Here is a 22,642-nt window from a genome sequence, read left to right as displayed (position 1 = left end):
TCTTGCTCCCTCGCTGTGATTACCTACCCCGACCGTTGTTTTGGTTAGAAAAACTAGAGAGAGAGAGTTTGAAAAGCAAAGCACTTTTTAAAAACGGAAGGTTGTTTTTCCTCTTTAAAAAAGGACCATTACAGAAGGGGGGATACTTTTCTTATCTTCTGGCAATTAATACAATTAACAACATTGGGGGAGGGGGAATGCCCGTAAGGACCCGTCCCATCCCACCCCAGAACCCCATGTGAGGCCTGTAAAGAGTGCAAAAGAGGAAGAGAGTACAGTCTTGGCCAGACGAGCAGATATCCCATTGCAGAAGGAACAGGGAACCTTTATGGCTTGTTGGGGGCCCAGACACTTACCGTTGCAGCTCCTTAGCTTTCCGGGGACTGAAAAGCGGGGTAAACAACTGCCCCGCTCCCAGCCCCACTGACCTATCTTTTCATTGCCTCCATCCCTTTTTGCCTTCTCTCCCCCTTGCAAGAAATGGCATTTGGTTTTTTTTGCCAGGGTGGAATAGCACACACCAGCGATGGGGAACAATTCTTCAGAGCAAAGTCAGTTGCCACCTTTATTCCCACTCACGGTCCGTCCGTCCCCCACCGCTGCCGCCTCCGCCTCCTTAGGAGGGAAACTGTGCCTTTTGAGAGGGGCATGACAGCCGTAAATTCTACAGGTTCAGCTTTCCCTCAAAGAGCCAGTGGGGGTCTTTGCCTGCTGAATTTATGCCCGTCGTGCCACCGTTTTAAAGGCATAGGAGCTTGTTCCCTAGCGGCGAGGGGGGCAGGTGGCTTCCCACTCCAACCCCCTGCTAGCTGCATCACATTTTGGCATCAGGTCTTGTTCTGTAGCCTCCACCCACCCCGGTGCTCTTGCTTGATAGAGGACTGGTTCACACGTAACGCTAAGCCATGATGCGGTTTGTTGAAACCTGGCTTGTCAATGGGTTGGTTTGCACGACTGTGGTTAACAAGCCACAGGGGCTTACTTCCCCTGCCATGTGTGCATGCCAACAGCAGCCCTTGGGTTATTTGAGGGGTGCTGCCCCCTCAAACAAGCCATGCCACCCTGGTACGGGCAGCACAGCCAGCGAGGGTAATTAGGGATATCCAGCCAGCGCGTACGGCGGGATTAACAAGCCACTGACATGTAACCACGCCACCATCGCACGAACCGGGTCACTGTGTCTGAACTCGTCCCCGCAAACATGATTTGCTAACCAGCTACAAACCACAGCTACAAGCCATGGTTTGTTGTTGGCTTAAGAACACTGGCTTGTTTAAGCCATGGCTTGGCCCCGGCTCATTTGCACTGCTGTGCACCCCGAAACAGGGGTGCCCGGCCAGAGCAGCCTGAAAACCTAAACCGCTCCGAAGGCCGGCCAAATGGGTGGAAGAGAAACAAATCAGGAATAGGGAAGCCCACGGTTCATTTGTTCGTCAGCAAGATGAGGGCTAAAGCAACAAATAAACCATGGTTACGTGTGAATGCAGCCACAACCCCACTGGTGAAGGGAGGGTTGTTTTGTTTTTAACGAAGCAGATCAGAAATAGTCTCTGTTTTTAGGTGCTAGCACTGAAACCTATGATTGGGGGGGAGTGGAAGGGGAACATAGACTTGGTTCTCTCTCCCTCCACCCCAATCTTTGGGGGGGGGCAGGGGGAATCGGCTCTCATGTCTGTTCTCAGATAGTCCTTCATGACTGGTACTTTGCAGTAAGGTTCGTTTTCAGAAATGAAGCCCTGTCACCCACGGAGCAAGCGGTAAACCCTGCTCTCAGAATATGTGACTTCAGAGTGGGGTTCTCACTCGCTTGGGTGGTGGGCCAAAACGGTCATTCAGCCACATCTGGGGCAGGCAGGAGCATGGAAAGGGAAGAGAGGAAGATGAGACATATGCGATCAGGCAGTATCTGCAGTATCCCTGAGCTATTAGTTGAAGATGCATGGTGTATTCAAAAGCAAGGAGGCAGAGAATGTTTTGGCCTATCACTTCCATCACCCCTAGCCAAGCCAATAGAGATGAGTGATGGGAACTGCAGTCCAACAACATCTGGAGGGCCACGCATTCCCCAACCCCGGTTTAAGCGTTTCTCACACAGCCACGAGGACTAGAAACTTGATTCCTTTTTGTGAAATGAAAAGAAGGAGAGGATGGGAATGAATGAAATTCCCTGAGCCAAGGGTTGCAGCCTGAGCGGCGTGGGGAGATGTGTATAGCATGAAGGTTCAAGAGGAGAGTAGCATTGACTTTGGGCCTCCGCTTCCACAGCTCTAGGGAGAAACATATTTCCTATGCGATCATTGCGGGGGGGGAGGGGGGAGTTGCTTCTGCAAACTCCATGAGGACTAGCAACTTGCAAGGAGGGAAAAGCATGGAGCAAGGTCATTGCAGGTGCTTGGAATGCCCTCCCCCCGCTTTCAAAACGGGAAATTTCTTCGAGAGATCTCCCTCTGTTCCCAAGCCGCAACACACACATGCATCCTTAACAAAAAAACGACATTGCTGGGGCTCAACAGAGGAGGAAATCAAAAGATAACAGGAAGGGAAAGAGAGCAGATTGGAATGCATTAAGGCGACCAGAGAGATGAGGGGGTGTCTATCGCACCGTCACCCCCAACTTCTCCAAGATCCTGTTCCCCTTCTCCATGTACTCAGACCGCTGCATCCAGAAGTTGTCTTTGTCTTTCATGATGTCAGCAAGCACCGCACCGCCTAAGAAAACCATATGCTTCCTGCGGGGAGGGTCCTCGATGCGAATCCTGAATTTCTGGGAAGGGGGGGGGGAACGGAAATTTAGAGATGACCACAGCTCAAATGCCCAGGGGTGGATGAAATTTAAATAGCACCTAAGAGTGCAATCTTAGGCATGTTTAGACAGAAAAAATGCTGGGCATCATAGGGCTTTTTCTGCCTAAACACACACAGCCTTGTACCCTAAAATACTGTTGGACGGATCTGGGTTCAAATCCCTGCTCAGGGTGTCGTTGGGCCAATAACGCCTTCTCGGTGGCCATGAGGATAAAACGGGCCAACCCTCGGGTAGCCTAACGAAAAGCAGGGTATGATTTATTTTCAGAATCGATATCCCTGTCCTTCCGAGAAACTTGCAAGGCAGCTTATAACCCGAATCAAAGCGATACTGAACAACAGGCATTGCATAATCAGTACAGCTGCGGGGCCGTCTAAAAAGGACGCACAAATCTAAAACGGAGTAGCATCATAAAAGACCAAGTGGATAAAGATGGGGAAAGCATGACAGACGGGCAGTAGCTACACCGCAGTTGGATTTTGGGGTGCTCGACATCCCGGAGGAGGCCCAAATAAGCACCGGGGTGGCAGATGCTGGGGGCGGTGACAGCATGGGCGGAGGCCAACTGGGGCTGACCCCTGTTGTGACACAAAATCCCCCCCCTTTTAATGTTTCGTTGGGCAGAAACATTACACGATATCAGCGAAGGGCTGGATACGCCCGATCTCGTCTGATCTCGGAAGCTAAGTAGGGGCAGCCCTGGTTAGTGCTTGGATGGGGGACCGCCTGGGAACCAGGCTTCCTGCATTGAGCAGGGGGTTGGACTCGACGGTCTTGCAGGCCCCTTCCAGCCCTAGGATTCTGTGATTCTGAAGAGCCGAGGCCGCAGCCGCCATCTTTGTTTCCCCAGAGTGCCATGTGGGGCCGAGGGGCATTCTGGGGAAATGAAGATGGTGGAGGCGTAAACTGGGGCGGGGGGGGAGGAGAGGATCCGAGGATCCACTCCTGCCTGGCAGAGCCACTACGACGGAGAAACCTGGAAGAGTTTGAAACGCGGGCCTGACATCTGGGTGGGCTGGGGGGGATTTTGAAATTCGGTTTTAGAGGAACGCTTCTTTAAAACGTAAGCTGCAAGGCTTGCTGGTGAAAATGGCGACTTTGGGGTGGCTGCGGGAAAGGCATCCCGCTTCCTTCCCGCGAACTAACATGGGTCCTGACCCACCGGGGAATTCTCCCCTGCAAACCCCCAGTTGCACAACTCCAGGTCCTTCCAGTGAGGCTCGTGTAGAACGTCCCGCTGGACTGGGGCCCGTGGCTCTGCAATTCTCTGCCTCCCACGCCACCATCTTTAATGGTGCCCCGAGGGGCCATCTGAGGTGCCCGCCACACTTTCCCTTCTGCAGCTCAGGGAAAGCTACGGCTGGGATCTCCGTCGTGGTGCCCGCAGGCCCTTCTCTCGACACCTGCCAGGCTCCCTGCCCTCTCCTGCTTTGTATTTCTTTTCTCATGATTTTTGTCAAAACGTGTTTTTTTTTAACTGAGAGGCCGGCTCGCTGCAAAGCGAACGACTGCCTTCCGGTGCCATCTTTATTTGGGTTCAGAAAGGCGTGGGTTTGTGCTTGGGAGCTCAGCCTCTGCTTCTGCCTCGGACCCAGGTTCTTGGGCCGCTTACTTTTCTTTGAATCTCGCAAGTTTTCCTTCAGGGAAATGACTGTTCTGTGACCAGCCATGGCAGCCTTCTTATGAACGGCAAGCCCCGCCGCCGAAGGCAGCCATTTTGCGAGGGCGCTCGCCACCCTCTCTCAAAATTCCAAATGTGCCCCACCGACCCAGATAGTTTGGGGGCCCCCTAAGCCGAGGAGTCTGAGATGGAGCTGGCAGGGAGAGGCCGCGAGGGAGCAGCAGCTTGCTGCCCCCCACCCCGCCACCGCCCCCAACTCACCGACAGCTTTTCCACGTCACCCTTCAGCACCCGTTCCAGGTATAACTGTTTGATCTCACGCTCCAGCCGGGATGGGAGTCCTGGGTACATGGTGGAGCCCCCCGAAAGGACGATGTGTTTGTAAAACTCGGCTCTGCGATAAGAAAGGAAGCGGTTGAGGGGAGAGGAATGACGAATGCCTCTATATCCTGGGAGGATATTTAATTTGCTGTAAGTTGGCGAGCAAACCGATAACCAGTTCTGCCCATTGGTCCCCCAACGTCTGCTCATACACAAGAGGGACCTGTAACAAAAGTGTGCAGCATGGCGTGCCCCATTCAAGGTGCCGCCAGCCATGCCCTTTTCCAGGATATTCCATTCCCACTATCCTCCCACCCTGGGTTTTTCCCTCATAGTCAGTCGGCATTCCATCGCCACTGAGAATACTTAGTCCTCAGAGCCGGCTGCAGGTTTTGGAGGCAAGACACCCTCAGCAAGTCTGTCTTCTCACTGCCTTTGTCACCTCCTCCTCCTCTTTCTCAACAGGGCCGCCACTTGCCTGCTTGACAGGCAGAGAGCCAGGGAGCAAGCGGGCCGTGGCATCTCCTGCTCCTCCTCCTCACCACCACCATTGCCTGGGCTGGACCGAGAGCGCGCAGGTTGCCATGGGGAAGAAGAGAAACAAGTCCACAGGGCTCTTGCTGGGGTTGGGCCCTGAGCTAACCAACGGGGGTACGTTTCATTTGCACGTGAGGGTCGGGCTTAATCCTCATGTTAGGGTTGGAGAGAACCAGCTCTTCAGACAAGGACCGGGGCCTCGGATCTTGGAATTGTTGTTGATCACAAGCTGAATATGAGCCAACAATGTGATGTGGCTGCAAAAAAGGCAAATGCCATTTTGGGCTGCATTAATAGCAGCACAGCTTCCAAATCCCGGGAAGTACTAGTTCCCCTCCACTCAGCCCTGGTTAGGCCTCATCTGGAGTACTGTGTCCAGTTCTGGGCACCGCACTTTAAGCACTTTAAGAAGGAGGCAGACAAACTGAAGAGGGTTCAGAGGAGGGCAACAAAGATGATCAGGGGACTGGAAACAAAGCCCTGTAAAGAGAGACTGAAAGAACTGGGCCTGTTTAGCCTCAAGAAGAGAAGACAGGGGAGAGAGGATCGCGCTCTTCAAGGACTTGAAAGGTTTTTACAGCGAGGAAGGCCAGGATCTCTTCTCGATCATCCCAGAGTGCAGGACATGGAATAATGGGCTCAAGTGGCAGGAAGCCAGATTCCAGCTGAACATCAGGAAAAACTTCCCGACTGTTAGAGCAATACGACAATGAAACTGATGACCTAGGGAGGTGGTGGGCTCTCCCACACTGGAGGCGTTCAAGACGAGGCTGGACAGCCACCTGTCAGGGATGCTCTGACTTGGATTCCTGTATTCAGCAGGGGGTTGGACTCGATGGCCTTGTGGGCCCCTTCCAATCCTACTATTCTATGATTCTATGGTAAAGCCTATCTTGGCCAGACAGGCTGAGTGGGCCACCATGCCGATGCTTGACAACAGCCCTGTTAGTCACTGGACTGTTTGTACCTCTTACCATTTTTTTCCCCCGGTTGTTTTTTTTTTTGTACTTCTGCAAATCTCAGAGGTTCTCCCAAGCCTGCTAACGCTTCCCACTTGCACGTGGATGGTGCCCGTTTGGGGCTCCGGAAGGAATGGCACTCACACCCTGAACATTGGATCTAAAAGGTTTCAGAAGGACAAAAAAAAAAGTCTGCCCTGGGTGAACCTCCCGCGAGCCCCTCTCACCGAGTGTCGATGTCGGCCGCCTGGATGGTGTTGAAGAGGAGCTCCGCCACGCCCACGCCCTCCACGTTGATGAGGTGGGGCTGGAACAAAGCCTCCGGCGCCTCGAAGCGCTCCCCGCCCACTTTGATCACTCGCCCGTCCGGCAGCTGCAGGGCGACAGGAAAAAGGGCGGCACTGTGGAAAGGCCAGCCTTACAGCCTTGCTGGCAATCTTAGAAGGAAAAACCTCGTGCAATGCATCGTTTGGGGCGGGGGGATATATTTTTTGACCCAGGCTTTTTGTGTGCGTGTGTACAGAAAGAAAACTGTAAATCAGGGGTGTTCAGCCTTTCAGCCCATGGGCCAAATTCCGTTTTGGAGAAGCTCTCGGGGGCCGTGTTCCAGTGGTGGGCGGGGCCCAGAGGCAAAAGGGGCGGGAACAAAAATACCAGCGTGTTGTAGCTGAAGGCTCTGACTGCCCGTCACTGAAGCATTTCATCCTTTTAGAATGGTGTGGGGGGAAACTGCGCAAAAGCCAGAAACCCGCCAAATAATCAGCAGTCGGGGGAAAGGGTGCAGGCACCAGGGTCTTAGAAGGGTTGTGTTGAAGGTCTACTTGTGTGTAAATCCTGAAATGAAAAGTCAAATCCTTCTCCCGGTCATTGAGAGGAAGCCAGTTACCGTGTAGGACTCTACGAGCACCGTGGTCTCTTGTGCCAACTTCTGTTCTTGCTCAATGTTGTAGCCGACGTAGCAGAGTTTCTCCTTCATCATCCGCACCGTCTCGAAGTCGGCCGAGTGGTTGAAGGCATAGCCACGCAGTAGCAAGAGCTGCCACGGGAGGGAGACAACGAAGACATGCGCACCGTAATTTAACTGTTATGAACGCGCGCACGAGCACAATAGGTAGGAGTGTAGTTTAGCGAAGGTGAACATTCTGTCAGGGATCCCTAGCCCACCTCACGGGAGCACTCCGCCTAACTCACAATCAGACCTAGTTCGCACATCATGCTAACCCATGGTTTATTTAACCCACGGGTTATTGAATCCTAGGCTCTCGTTATGTGCGGACCCAACCGCGCTAACAAACCATGGTTTGTTGGCCATGGACAACCCAGAAAGAGAACCCAGGGTTTGCCGTTGGGTTGTGAATTCTGGGCTGTTTACACAGAACCATGGATTGTTCATGGGTTGTTTCACCCAGCTACAGAGGCAGCGAGCAAGAATGGTAAATAACAAAACAAAAACCAAGCTGCTCTACCTGCCATGGTACAGCAACGCAAAGGCATTTGGGATACAGGGAGGGAGCAGGTGAAGGAAGAGGGCAACAAACAACCTAGGGATTGAGAAAACAAACCACGGTTTGTTCGATCATCTGCCAGACAAACCCTAGGTAGGGCAACAAACCAGGGGTTAAATAAACCATGGGTTAGCGAGATGTGCAAACCAGGTCAATGAGAGACTAAAAAGGCTGTATTTATTTACCATTCTGAAGCAATCTTGAAAGAGGGTGGACACACATGCACCTCACAAAAAGGTGGGAACACCCCTGCTATCACACACATACTATCAGTGTAAAAGGTGTTTATTTAAGGAATGTGTCCATTTTAGATAGGTGAAAGCTTCTGCCCTTAAAAACCAAATTGACTTTCCACACAGGCCCTGCTCGTAGCCCTGACTGCAAGATCAGTTTGGATTGCGAGCACAAGAGACGGGGCCTTCTCAGTGGTGGGTCCCCAGGCTGTAGAACTCCATTCTGCTCATGTTTAAGTGGGCTTGAAAAACACATTCATTCCATGCCACATTTCCTTGAGTCAATGTCATGGATGCAGCTCTAAAATGAAGAAGCAGTGTGAAAGGTTTAGCATTTTTCCTGATCACGTTGCTGCTTTATTTATCATTTAACTGGCCTGTGCTTTTAAATAATATTCGTGCTGCTGTCAGATAACTGCATTTTATATTCTTATTGTTATGTGAGCTGCCTTGTGGGGGTTCTGCCTTCAAAAGACAGCCTATAAATAAGCATATCAATGTATACATGAATTAGGGTGCAACCCCATGCACATTTAGACAGAAAAAAAGATCCACAACTCCCAGCATGTAATAATATAATGTGATTTAATAAGTACGTGAGGTTGCAATCCTATGCATGTGTAGACAGAAAAAAGTCCTACAGCTGTGCTGGCTGGGGAATGCTGGGAGTTGTAGGATTTCTTTCTGTCTAAACATGCCTAGGAGTGTGCCTTTAATGAATAAAGAAACTGTGTTCATCTTATATGTTTCTGATGCGGTTAACGATTCATCACTCCCTCTAATAGTGAACATGGGTGGTGAGTGCCAACAGAAATGGAGCCGAAAAGGGCCACTGAGAAACAAGAGGGATGCAGCAGCACGCTCAGAGGAACTCCAAGCTTTGCAGGAGTACAAACAATCCTTAAAAAGAAAGAAACCAAGGGCCAACACCCTTTCCCCCAGACACACACACACGCACACACACACAGCCTAGTGTGTATTAAGTGTGCTCAGTAGCCACGAAATGTTGAACATCAATTGGAAAAGAAAGAAAGAGAGAGAGAGAGAGAGGGTGGGGACAGAATGGAGTATGCTAAAGGAGAACATGTAAATCCTGCCCAGAGATGGGGACACATTTCATTCATTCATTCATTCATTCATTCATTCATTCATTTGTTGCATTTATATCCCGCCCTTTTTCTTCCTTAAGGAACCCAAGGCGGCTTACATTATCCTCCTCCTCTCCATTTTATCCTCACAACAACCCTGTGAGGTAGGTTGTGCTGAGAGTCTGTGACTGGCCCAAAGTCACCCAGGGAGCTTCCATGGCCGCGTGGGGACTCGAACCCAGATCTCCCGGCTCCCAGTCCAGCACTCTTGCCACTACACCACGCTGGCTCTCCACATTTTAACATTTTGTGAGTCCCTCTTGCTGATGCTGAAATACACCCAGAGGGTTGGATCCACGCTTAGAGCAGACCCACTGAAATCAGTGGGACAGGTAAGAGTCATGACTAACTGAAGTCCAGCTGATTTCAATGGGTCTACTCTAGGCATGACTAAGTTTGGATCTAACCCAGACATTCCAGCTTGGAAAGAGGGGTTGACACATTTCTGCTGGTTACAAGGGACTCGCTGATTTCCCCATCTTTTTCTTGTGAATGCAGCATCCCCCCGGGCTGTGGAAAAAAGCCACCCACGGCCCCTGCTGCTCTCACCTTGATGAGGTAGCGTGTGATGTCGCGGCCCGCAATGTCCAGCCGACGGGTGAGATGGGGCAGCGAGAAGCCCTCGTACACCGGGCAGATGTGGGTGACACCATCCCCCGAGTCGACCACCACGCCAGTGAGAAGGCCTGCAAAGGTAAGAGTATTTATTCACAGCTTTTTTATCCTGCTCTTCAGCCCCCAAAAATGGCTCCCGGAGCAGATTAATAAGGAAACAGAGCAGATCAATACTTGAGGCTTACATTCTGAAAGTCACGACACAAAAGGAAAAGGGATTGGGAGGGAGGAGGAAAAAGAAGAAGATGCAAAACTCAGGCCCCAGTGCTTAATTTCTAAGTCCTTATGGGAAGAACCACATGGGATATGGAAGAACTGCCACACCGCAGACATCCCCTGAGGCAGGTGGCTGACGGTGGGTCCTGGTTGCAAATAGAAATGGTCTAACTGGGAAGGGGGGTGGGGTTGCTTTCAAGTCAGCAAGCGAGCAAGGTCACGTTCTTTCCCATTTGCCAGTTTATTACGACTTCTTTATCGGTACAGCTGACACCTGTTCAAAGAAATCTCAGTCGGTGAACTATAAGAGCTAGTGGATTGACTGATCAATTAAATCTGCATAAATAGTGGTACATTTTGAAGTGCTGGAGCTCATCCTGATAGCCTTGTAGCCACGCCCCCAGGGAGGACCCATCGCCACACCCCCAGGGAGGCCCCATAGTCACGCCCCCAAGGAGGATTCATAGCCACGCCCCCAGGGAGGCCCCATAGCCACGCCCCCAGGGAGGCCCCGTAGCCACGCCCCCAGGGAGGCCCCGTAGCCACGCCCCCAGGGAGGCCCCGTAGCCACGCCCCCAGGGAGGCCCCGTAGCCACGCCCCCAGGGAGGCCCCATCGCCACGCCCCCAGGGAGGCCCCATCGCCACGCCCCCAGGGAGGCCCCATCGCCACGCCCCCAGGGAGGCCCCATCGCCACGCCCCCAGGGAGGACCCATCGCCACGCCCCCAGGGAGGACCCATCGCCACGCCCCCAGGGAGGACCCATCGCCACGCCCCCAGGGAGGAGCCATAACCACGCCCCCAGGGAGGAGCCATAGCCACGCCCCCAAAGAGGCCACACAGCCACGCCCCCAAAGAGGCCACACAGCCCTGCCCCAGGGAGGCCCCATCGCCACGCCCCCAGGGAGGCCCCATCGCCACGCCCCCAAGGAGGCCCCATCGCCACGCCCCCAAGGAGGCCCCATAGCCACGCCCCCAAGGAGGCCCCATAGCCACGCCAGAAAAATAGATGGGTGGATTCAGCGGCAGCAAAAAAAAGTGGTGGTGATGTTTCAAAACAAGGTATGTGAGAACATATTCCGTTTTCAAGCAAAACTGCCACTTCTTTGGATGACATGGTGACAAAGTCGGCAGCGGCAGCAGTGTGGAGCACTAAAAAGTCCAGTTTCCCTCCCCCCCGCCCGCCCCAAGGTTGACCTGTCTCCCCTAAGGCTTGGTTCCTCTCAGCCAGAGCTTAAAACTAAAATAACGCCTTCCGGTAGGAATTCCCCGCCAGACCTCCGGCTTACCCTGGGCGTAGAGGGTCAGCACCGCCTGGATCGCAATGTAGACGCCTTCAAACTGGTACGTCTCAAACATCACCTAGGTTGCGAGGGAAAACAGGCCGTGAGCGTGTTGCCAGGGGCTGGACGGGCCACCAACCACCATCCCTCGTGACCCCAAGTTCAGACTCCCACAGCTGCCAACACTGCCGATCACAAATGACCCTTGGCCTCACGCTTCCTCGTTTTTTTATTTCATGATGTCCATCGATGTCCGTAGCACCGTTCAGAGAACAAAAGGACAGGTCCCTGCCCCAGGGAGCTTACAATCTAAATCAGGGGACGGGAACCCAAATTGGGTGTGGGGGGCAGACGTCCCCCCAACCCAGCCCTCCAAGGGCCGAATGATGCGCCGGGGGGTGGCCACAACCCCGGCGTCAAGGGAGGTGTGGTCATGCCCCCCTAACATCATTTGATCCCCCCCACAGCCACTTCGAGAAGATAATTCCGCTCATCCCTGCGCCTTCTCCCTTCAGGAAAAAGACACTACCTGTCTCACTCCCAAAAGCGGATCCCGCAATGAACACACCATCAGCCCAATCCCGGTACCAATCCCGGTACCGGGATTTTCCATTACGAGGAAAAGTAATGGGGGAGCAATGCAACACACCCACACATTCCTGCTCCCTTATATTGGGGGGCAGGGGGGGAACTGGCCCTCCAGATATTTTTAGACTACAACTCCCATCATCCCTCACCTGATGGGAATCAGAGCCCAACCGCTTAGAGAGATTTTTAAAAATGTTCAGCGGTACAGAAATCTATTACATAAAGTCAGTCAGTCAGTCAGTGCAGCGAGCAAGGAATCCCAGCTCGAGGAAGGCCACGATCGAAAGCCCTTTTCCCCAGTTCCCACTCGCCAAAGCTGAGCGGGTGAGGACACCCCGAGAACGGCCTCCGCGGAGGACCTTAGTGTGTGGGGAGGCGGTCCTGTGGCCGCCCTGGTCCCAAGCTGTGAAGGGCTTTGCTGCCAGGTGCTACTCCGGTTGTATGTTTATTCTGTCGTTTTAATCTATTATATTTCATATTGCATTGTCTGTTGTATTTTTGTGGTTTTAATTTTGCGAACCGCCCAGAGAGCTTCAGCTATTTGGCAGTATAAAAATGAAATGAAAGTAATTAATGAATTACTATTATGGCACCATAGCTTCCATTTATTATTTCCTGCGTTGAAGCTCGTCAAACTTTTGATAAATTCCAAGCAAGTACAGTTGTCTGTATTTTTTCTGATTAATACACTCACGCACACAAAACGGCACACGCACGCACAAAACGGCACACGCACGCACAAAACGGCACACGCACGCACAAAACGGCACGCACGCACAAAACGGCACGCACGCACTCACAAAACGGCACGCACGCACGCACAAAACGGCACACGCACGCACACACAAAACAGCACACACACGCACAAAACAGCACGCATGCACAAAACGGCACACGCACGCACAAAACGGCACACGCACGCACACAACGGCACATGCACGCGCACAAAACGGCACACACACGCACGTACAAAATGGCACGCACGAAACGGCACACGCACGCGCACACAAAACGGCATACATGTTCCTTTTACATGTTGTACAACTTGTATTATTATTTCCCATTAGCTACTGAACTTCCACGTAGGCCGTTTTACTGTAGATATTCCATCAGCATATCAGTTATAGACTAAGATTTATAATTAGTGAACCCCTTTGTTTCTTGAGTGATTGTGGTTCATTATTATGTACGTTCTTCTTCTCATTGTTGTTTCCTTTATTTTGTGAACTTTATTTAGAACTAAAATAAAAATGTCACGACAAATAAATAAAACACCCCCGCCCCCTGTACCCTCCCCGGATCCTCCACAAATGTTCCCCACCCCTGCCCCCAAAACTGACCCACCTCAATGATCTTCTCCCGGTTCTTGACGGGGTTCATGGGGGGCTCAGTGAGCAGGATCTTACAGTTGCGGGGGTCAACGTTGAGCTTCTCGGGCCCAAAGGTGTAGTCCCACAAGTACTTCATGTCGTCCCAGTTGCGTACAATCCCGTTCTCCATGGGGTAGTTCACTTCCAGCATGGACCGCAACTCGCTGGCCTCATCCCCCACCATGAGGTCCTGGGTGCGAGAAACCACATTCAAGGGTCAATGGTGACGTTTCGTGGCTGCAGCGACGCACACATGGGTGCAGTCTGTGAGCCCCCCATCCCGGGAGGGGGAAAAGATCCAGGAATGGAGCCTGGCAGTTCAAATCATGAATGGGCTGCATTCACACAAACAGGGAACACTTCTTGCGTTTACTCGGGAAGGATGAGCATGCAGCATGATGAAGAAGGTCACTGGAGAGTTTCTTGGGGTTGTCGGAGTTTTGTGTTGATTGACGCATGTGCAGGTTGAGCACAGGTGCGCTGAAACACTCCGACAGACATCCCAAGAGCGCTACTTCCAAATCAGAGCTCTTCGGCAGGGATGTTGAATGTCAGGCCTACTGGGGGTTGGTGTGCGTGCGCGTCTGCTCTGCTTATATATGTTTGCAGCTAAACCGTTTTTCATATGACGCATCATACTGTATTTTTAAGGGTTTTAATCTTTGCAAGCCGCCCAGAGAGCTTTGGCTTTTGGGCGATCAAGGAGCACAAGAAATGAAAACGAAATAATCCCGAACTGCCCTCTACTCCAGTTTGGACTCCGGTTGCCTCCCGCACCAGCTCACCACCGTCGGAACACTGTAAACGCCACTCACCTTGATCTCAATGTTGCCGACTTTGGTGGTGGAGCGGATGATGGGACGTCCCACCAGGGCTGGAAAGATGTGCTCGGGGAAATTGGACCCTGCATAGCCGCATTTAACGAACTGTGGGAGAAACGAGGGGAGTTGGAGGGGAAAAAGAAAATGAGTAAGATTAACTTAAGCATGGAAGAACAGGCAAAGTGGCCGGAGAACAGGCAAAGAATTTTTGTGAACCGCCCAGAGAGCTTCGGCTATTGGGCAGTATAGAAATGAAATAAATAAATAAATAAATAAATAAATGAACAGAACAGCAACAAAGAGCCAGAAGAACAAACAGCCAGAAGAACAAATAGCAACAGACAGCTGGAAGAACAGAACAGCAGGAAGAACGGAACAGCAACAAAGAGCCAGAAGAACAAACAGCCAGAAGAACAAACAAACAGCCAGAAGAACAAACAGCAACAGACAGCCGGAAGAACGGAACAGCAACAAAGAGCCAGAAGAACAAACAGCCAGGAGAACAAATAGCAACAGACAGCCAGAAGAACAGAACAGCAACAAAGAGCCAGAAGAACAAACAGCCAGAAGAACAAACGAACAGCCAGAAGAACAAACAAACAGCCAGAAGAACAAACAGCAACAGACAGCCGGAAGAACGGAACAGCAACAAAGAGCCAGAAGAACAAACAGCCAGAAGAACAAATAGCAACAGACAGCCGGAAGAACAGAACAGCAGGAAGAACAGAACAGCAGGAAGAACAGAACAGTAACAAAGAGCCAGAAGAACAAACAAACAGCCAGAAGAACAAACAGCAACAGACAGCCAGAAGAACAGAACAGCAACAAAGAGCCAGAAGAACAAACAGCCAGAAGAACAAACAAACAGCCAGAAGAACAAATAGCAACAGACAGCCGGAAGAACAGAACAGCAGGAAGAACAGAACAGTAACAAAGAGCCAGAAGAACAAACAGCAACAGACAGCCAGAAGAACAGAACAGCAACAAAGAGCCAGAAGAACAAACAGCCAGAAGAACAAACAAACAGCCAGAAGAACAAATAGCAGCAGACAGCCGGAAGAACAGAACAGCAGGAAGAACAGAACAGTAACAAAGAGCCAGAAGAACAAACAAACAGCCAGAAGAACAAACAGCAACAGACAGCCAGAAGAACGGAACAGAAACAAAGAGCCAGAAGAACCAACAGCCAGAAGAACAAACAAACAGCCAGAAGAACAAATAGCAACAGACAGCCGGAAGAACAGAACAGCAGGAAGAACAGAACAGTAACAAAGAGCCAGAAGAACAAACAAACAGCCAGAAGAACAAACAAACAGCCAGAAGAACAAACAGCAACAGACAGCCGGAAGAACGGAACAGCAACAAAGAGCCAGAAGAACAAACAGCCAGAAGAACAAACAAACAGCCAGAAGAACAAATAGCAGCAGACAGCCGGAAGAACAGAACAGCAGGAAGAACAGAACAGCAACAAAGAGCCAGAAGAACAAACAAACAGCCAGAAGAACAAACAGCAACAGACAGCCAGAAGAACGGAACAGGAACAAAGAGCCAGAAGAACAAACAGCCAGAAGAACAAACAGCAACAGACAGCCAGAAGAACGGAACAGTAACAAAGAGCCAGAAGAACAAACAGCCAGAAGAACAAACAGCCAGAAGAACAAACAAACAGCCAGAAGAACAAATAGCAACAGACAGCCGGAAGAACAGAACAGCAGGAAGAACAGAACAGCAACAAAGAGCCAGAAGAACAAACAAACAGCCAGAAGAACAAACAGCAACAGACAGCCGGAAGAACAGAACAGCAACAAAGAGCCAGAAGAACAAACAGCCAGAAGAACAAACAAACAGCCAGAAGAACAAATAGCAGCAGACAGCCGGAAGAACAGAACAGGAACAAAGAGCCAGAAGAACAAACAGCCAGAAGAACAAACAAACAGCCAGAAGAACAAATAGCAACAGACAGCCGGAAGAACAGATCAGCAACAAAGAGCCAGAAGAACAAACAGCCAGAAGAACAAACAAACAGCCAGAAGAACAAATAGCAACAGACAGCCGGAAGAACAGAATAGCCGGAAGAACAGCTGGAAGAACAAGCAAAGTGGCCGGAGGATGGAGGAAAGAGATAAGTGCGTACACAGACTGCTCTCATTTCTAGAGCACGTCACAGTATTTGAAAGCGCTTCGCGTGCATCACAGTTGCAGAACCTCTGCCCCAGGGACCAAATCCGGCCTTCCAGTGCCCCGAATCGGGCCCTCTGGTCCCCCCCCTTTCCCCGCCAGCTACTGAGTGTTTGGGAATGTCCCGTCTTTTGTATCGTCCCCCCCTGCCCCCCGCATTCTACAAGGAACAAATGCCTCTCCCAAGGCTGAGTTACTGGGCAGGAAGAGCTTGAAATGAAAATATGCTGCTACTTTTTGTATGTTTGGCCCCGCCTCTTTTGCCTCCAGCCCCGCCCACCACTGGCATGCAGCCCCCAAGAGCTCGGCATTCAGCCCTCAGCTCAAAGAGGTTCCCCACCCCTGGATTAAAAGGTCTACCAGAGAATAAAAAGGTCTTACCCTGGCACCTGAAGGATGTGAAAAGACCCAGTGCGCTTCAGATGCGTTGGACTGCAACCCCATCGTTCCCAGCTGGCTGGGAATGATGGGAGTTGTGGTCGAACATATCTGGAGGGCAACTGGTAAGACTTCCTGTGGGGAGACAAAGGAGGAGCATCCGTTTCAGAGGATGGAGGCACCTGAGGATGGCCTCTGAGGAAGATACTTGTGGAATCTGTGTCCAGTTTTGTCCTCTTTTTGGAGGGCGATGCATAAGTACTCATTCACTCTAAGCGGTACAGATTCTTTGGCTTCAAATTGCTGAGCTGGGTGGATCCCCTGATACAGCCTCGCCCAGTGTGGCGCCCTCCACGTGACTTGGACTCCAACTCCCATCATCCTCACCACACTGGCTGGGGTGAATGGGGGTTAGAGTCCAAGACGCCTGGAGGGCACCGCATTGCTGCCCCGGGTGTCATCCACACTGCTGCCCCGGGTGTCATCCAGTAAGACCACAATTATTTTCCTAAACAGAGACGCTTTTTGTGTTCACTTGTAAACAGAGATGCTTTTTTGTAGACTGAATTGGTGCCGTTTCAGTGCCATGTGTTTGGTTTTATTTATTACTTATTTCAAGAGCCAGCGTGGTGTAGTAGTGAGAGTGTTGGACCGGGAGCCAGGAGATCCGGGTTCTAGTCCCCACTCGGCCATGAAGCTCATTGGGTGACTTTGGGCCCATCACAGACTCTCAGCTCAGCCTACCTCACAGGGCTGATGTTGTGAGGCTAAAATGGAGAGGATCATGTAAGCCACCTTGGGTTCCTTGCAAGAGGGCAAAAGGCGGGATACAAATGCAATAAATTAATTAATTAAATAAGTATGTTTTAATCCCGCTCACCAGCCCCAAAGGCTCCCAGAGCGGCTTACATATAATCAAGAAAAGTCGTGCAGGCTTACAATTAAAAAGACACGACACACGAGGAAAAAGGAAGGAGGAGGGGAGAGGAAAAGAAGTCCGTCTTTCAGCAGGGCTGGTGGAATGGCCCTGTTTCCCCCACTCATCTCTCTCAGTGCAGCCTGCTGGGACAGCTGCTGGTGGCGAGTGTTGAGGGAGGAGGAGCCTTCATGGGGGGGGGGGGGGTTGGCCCTGTCTTTTCCGAAGTCATCTCCATCTCAGAAGGGCTTTGCTTCTGCATTATATACACGCACACGCTGCCTGGGCTAACAAGATCCGCCCTCCAACGCCGACCAAAGAAACCGAGCAGCAAGAGGAAGTGAAGAAACAGGAAACCAAACAGTTCGCCGTGACTCACAGTGGAACAAACAGGGCCAGCGAGGAGGAAGCTGTTCGCAGCCTGCGGGTTTTAAAAACCGGCAAACTTCCTGGCCGAGTGTCTGCGTGGGCGCGTGGACGGGGGGATGGCAAGTCAAGGGGCAAGAGACTCACTTTCTGCTCTCGTGCGGATCACAACAGCCAAGTGCTGTCTCTGCTTGCCACCCCGGCTCTGCGGAATTCGGGCCAGTTCAATGCCTCCTTGCAGGGCAGGTGGCAAAACCGATGGTTGCAGCCGCGGGTTTTGCTGCCGGGCCTTCCCCGTGAGAAGGTGAGGCCCTCCCTCACTGTGGCATTTCGAACGGGATTTCACGGCATCCTAAGGCTTTGCCTTAAAGTTGAAGCGGGCCAATGGGGACAGGAGCTCAGCCCTCCCTGTTATCACAAAACCAGGCCACAAACAAGGTTCCCAAATTCGATCTCCAGGTACAACACCTGGGAAAGAGTCCTGCCTGAAACTCTGTGGAATTGCTGTGTTGGTGCAGACAATACTCCGCTCAACGGACCAAAAGTCTCTGCTCAATAGAACCCGGCTTCCTACGTCCCTCTTTAAACCAGCCCATTATTCAGAATAATGAGGACTAGAATCTTACTTTATTTTTAGGGGAAGGATCGTAGCGCAGTGGGAGAGCACGTGCTTTGCATGGAAAAGGTCCCAGGTTGAATTCCTGGGATCCACTCCAGGTAGGGTGGGGAAAGAAAGGCTCCTGTCTAAAAACAACAACAACAACAACAACAACCCAGAGAGCCGCTGCCAATCTGGGTAGGTAATACTGAACTGGATGGACCAATGGTCCAACTTGGTATAAGGCGGCTTCCCGACTCATCAAATTGCAATTAAAACAGTGAATCGCAAAGAAATCACTGTAATGCAAGAAACACACCAGAGCAATAAACTAAAGAGACAGCATAAACATCACACAACCAACCAACCATCCTGGGCAAATTAAAAAGTTAATGAGCCCGTGTCAAAAAGCAAACAAAAATTTGGCCGAGGCAAAGCTGCTCAGGGGTGGGAGTGGAATTCCAGGGATGGGGTGCCACAGCAAAAAAAGGCCCTGTCTCCTGGTTAATAATATCGAGCTTGATCAGCCCCTTATTCAGAACCATGAGGCCTGGAAACTTACTTTATTTTTAGGGCAAGGACCTTGGCTCAGCAGAGCAAAGTTTTACATGCAGAAGTTTCCACGTTCTGCCTCCAGCAACTCCAAGCTGGGGAAGAACCCTGTCTGAACCGCCAGAGAGCTACTGCCTGTCCATGTTGACAATACTGAGCTACATTTATATCCCACCTTCTTCCTCCTGCAAGGAACCCAAGGCAGCTTACATGAGCCTCCTGTCTCCATTTTATCCTCACAACAACCCTGTGAGGAAGGCTAGGCTGAGAGTCAGTGACTGGCCCAAAGTCACCCAGGGGACCGGAACCTGGACCTCCTCAGTCCAACACTCTAACCACTGCACCACACTGGCTCTCTATATGGACCAAGGGTCTTGGCAGAAAATAGATTCCTACGTCCCTAAACACCATTTTTTCCTTCTCTCTCTCTTTTCTTCTTTTTCACTTTTTTTTTTAGAAATTATGAATCTGCAAAACACGGAACAAGCCAGTTGTTTTTTTTCTTGAGTCATATTCAGCCAGGCATCTAAAGTAGCGGGGCGGTTGGGAACAAAAAGCAACAGAAAGCGAAGAGGACACGTGGGGGTGCCTTCGCCCACAGAACACTGACACAGTAGTAGCACGCTTTGCAACGCGGTTTCCAGAGGGTCCAAGCAGACCATGACGCAAATACAATTAACATTTACATTTTGGGGGGGGGGGGGGTGTAAATAGCAGCAGCAGAGAAGTCTGACCACAGGGGAAGAGAAGTCAAACTCTTCCTCTCCCTGCCACACACACACACACACACCCCCGGGAGGGGGGAGGAAATCACATCTCCCAAGCTATTATTTGCATTTCAAGGGGTGTCCCGAATGGAGGAGCAAGAAAGGCAAACCGCAGCTTTGGAGATAGCTGGTCCTACTCAGAATTAGCCACCGCCAGCATGGACGCTGCCCTAGGATTCATCAGCACGGACACAGAGTCCAAAAGGTGTGATCTTGTCTGTACCGGGGGTGCTGAACAGACCCGGATTTCTACAGGCTCCACCCCCTTTCCCCCAACTGCCAATCATTTGGTGGTTTCCAAAAGCTATGTTACTGGCAACAACAGCTTTAAACTAAAATATGCTGGGTTGTTTTTTGTTTTGTTTTTGGCCCGCCCTCTTTGCCTTTGACTCCACCCACCAGTGGAATGTGGCCCCCGAGAACTTCTCCAAAAATGGAATTTGGCCCTCGGGCTCAAAGAGCTTCAACACCCTGGTCTCTATAGCACACAAGGCATTTATACCAAGCAACAGCATAATATATTTTCTGAAACGACAATTCACCAAATATGGAAATAAGACAAAGGCCTCCTTCCCTGACCTCTTGTCCTCCAGGTGAATTGAACTTTAAGTCAGTATGCATTCCCCATTTTGAGTCCACAGACCTACACTGAGCCTAATCTTCATCGATTATTCGTAGCACACACACACACACACACACACACACGCTTTTGGCACCATCTAGCCTGATGAAGAGTTCTGGAGGACCTGAAAGCTTGCTTCCCCTTCTGTGGCATTTCAGTTGGTCCCAGTAAAGGAACTGCCCAACTGTGGATTTTGGCCATTACAAATGCATCCATTACAAAATACGCATTCTCGACCCTTGGCGGAAGGTGCAGACTGACGGTATCTTGCACATTCGGGAATTTTTATCGTAAATCTTACTGTTCTAACTTCTGATCCATATAAATAAATCTGAACTTTAAAAGAAAGATACAAAACAGACTCCACAGAAAAGTTCTGTCTCAGGCAGCGGACAGCCACCTGGGGCATTCTAGCTGTTTTGGACTACAAGTCCCATACTCCCTGACCACTGGCCATGATGGCTGGGACTTTGGGGAGATGTAGTCCTGTTGCTTACCCCTACTTTAGGAGACTTATAGAATCATGGAACCATAGAATAGTAGGGCTGGAAGGGGCCTACAAGGCCATCAAGTCCAACCCCCTGCTCAATGCAGGAATCCAAGTCAGAGCATCCCTGACTTGGATCCGCAACTACTGTTTTCACACCAGCAGGTGCAGTCACGGAGTGATAATCACACATGCGTGTGAATCAGTCATGGGGTTGGGGGATGAAAATTTGAGGTCCCATATCCATCGCTAATCACTGTACAAAAATGAGCCTTCCCCAACCAGGCGCCCTCCCAGATGTGTTGGACTACCACTCCCATCATGTGGCTGAGGGTGATGGGAGTTAGAGTCCTATACATGTGGAGGCCGCCCAGTTGGGGAAGGTTAATTTTAGAAGCGCCACTCGCTGCCCCATCCTCCCAGATGTATTTGGGCCTGACCGTACGCTTCCTCACCATTTTGCGCCGCGTCGGTCAGCACTAATAAAGTTGTTAGCCCCTATCGTGGCTTACGGGGCTGACCACCATTTCTCACAAGACACTCCGCACATCCTCAGAGGCACCCTGTGTTATCATACGCATCCTCACCTTCATCCTCAGCGTTTTAGCTGACACAGCCCTTCTCCGACCGCCAGAGCACCTCGCATACCCCACCCAACCTGCCCCAACCTCCGGATGTTTTGGACGACAGCTCCCTGACCCCCGTCCCGGCTGTCTGAGGGTGATGGGTGTTGCAGTCCAACACATCTGCAGGGCGCCAGGTTGCGGAAGGATGTTTTACAACAACCTGGCAAGGGAGGCCACTCGCACGGGGATCTTCCTCCGCCTGTGGAGCGGGAACAGCCGCCCGGGGAGCCCCTAAGGAGTTTCCTGGCGGGGCGAGACTCGAACCCGCGACTCCCGGCTCCTATTTCCCCCCCCCCCCGACCCTTGGCACCCCCGCCCGCTTCTCGCCCGCCGCTCACCCCTGTGCCGTTGTCACAGACCACCACGCGGCGGCCCTGGCTGTCCATGGTGGCGCTGCTGCCGATGCCGCCTGCGGGTCGCGGGTTCGAGTCCAGCCGCCGCCTTCTTCCTCTCCTCCGGAAGCAGCGCCGCCGCCTGGGCTCCGGGGCTGGGCTGGCGTAGGGCGGAGCCGGGAGGGAGCAAAGCCCCGGCCGTGATGCAACATCCTGGGCTGGGAGCGGAGCCCGGCCACGGCAGGAGGGAGGGAGGAACCGAAAAGCGGCCGGAAGGCAGCATGTGCGCGTATTACTCGGGAGTAAGCCCCATCGTGATCCGCGGGGCTTCCTCCCCGGGAAATGTGCACACGCACACACACATCCCCCCCGCAGCCGGAGGGCGCGATCCAGCGGCACGGTTACTCAGAAGTAAGCCCGCTGTCTTCAATGGGGCTTCCTCCTAGGTAAGCGTGGTACGCGTTTACTCAGAAGTAAGTCCTATTGTGGTCCCCGGGGCTTACTCCTTGGTAAATATGCAGAACATCACAGCTGGAGGGCGCGATCCAGTTTCACGTTTACTCAGAGTGGGGCGGGATAGAAATGAAACAAATAAATAAATGTGTGTATATAAACCGGTGCAAAAAAATGGACACTTTATATCAGACGTTTTTTCCCCTCTTGCAAAGGTGTGAGTCATGCCAACCAAGTCAGCTTCTGTTGACTCTTTAGTGCCCCACCTAAAATTAATCTTCAGCTTTGCTTCTCCTCTGCTCTTTGCCTCCTTAAGATGTGGAAGAAAAGGGGTTGCCTTGGGCA

At 51.6% G+C, this 22,642-nt stretch overlaps 2 protein-coding genes across 2 annotated transcripts in view; one reads left to right on the top strand and one right to left on the bottom strand.

The window, feature by feature from the left end:
* Window positions 1-62: 62 nt before the first annotated feature.
* Window positions 63-21,975, bottom strand: LOC146334324 (actin-related protein 2-like). Its single transcript, XM_084824583.1, has 9 exons — window positions 21,851-21,975; window positions 14,017-14,127; window positions 13,176-13,391; window positions 11,250-11,322; window positions 9,680-9,816; window positions 7,131-7,280; window positions 6,472-6,617; window positions 4,689-4,821; window positions 63-2,764 (listed from the first exon to the last, which is right to left on the bottom strand). The coding sequence occupies exons 1-9, from the start codon at window positions 21,896-21,898 to the stop codon at window positions 2,594-2,596; spliced, it is 1,185 nt and encodes a 394-aa protein (XP_084680709.1). The 5' UTR covers window positions 21,899-21,975; the 3' UTR covers window positions 63-2,593.
* Window positions 16,053-22,642, top strand: part of PELI3 (pellino E3 ubiquitin protein ligase family member 3) — a 37,680-nt gene continuing 31,090 nt past the window's right edge. The window contains exon 1 of the mRNA XM_084824581.1: window positions 16,053-16,148. Coding sequence (XP_084680707.1) covers window positions 16,132-16,148 — 17 coding nt within the window. The 5' untranslated portion in view covers window positions 16,053-16,131. The remainder of the gene's footprint in view (window positions 16,149-22,642) is intronic.

This window comes from Heloderma suspectum, chromosome 17 (assembly GCF_057233095.1).
Source record: "Heloderma suspectum isolate Gila_16-S chromosome 17, 16-S_ref, whole genome shotgun sequence".
Classification (NCBI taxonomy): domain Eukaryota; kingdom Metazoa; phylum Chordata; class Lepidosauria; order Squamata; family Helodermatidae; genus Heloderma; species Heloderma suspectum.
This window is presented reverse-complemented; position numbering and strand designations above follow the sequence as displayed.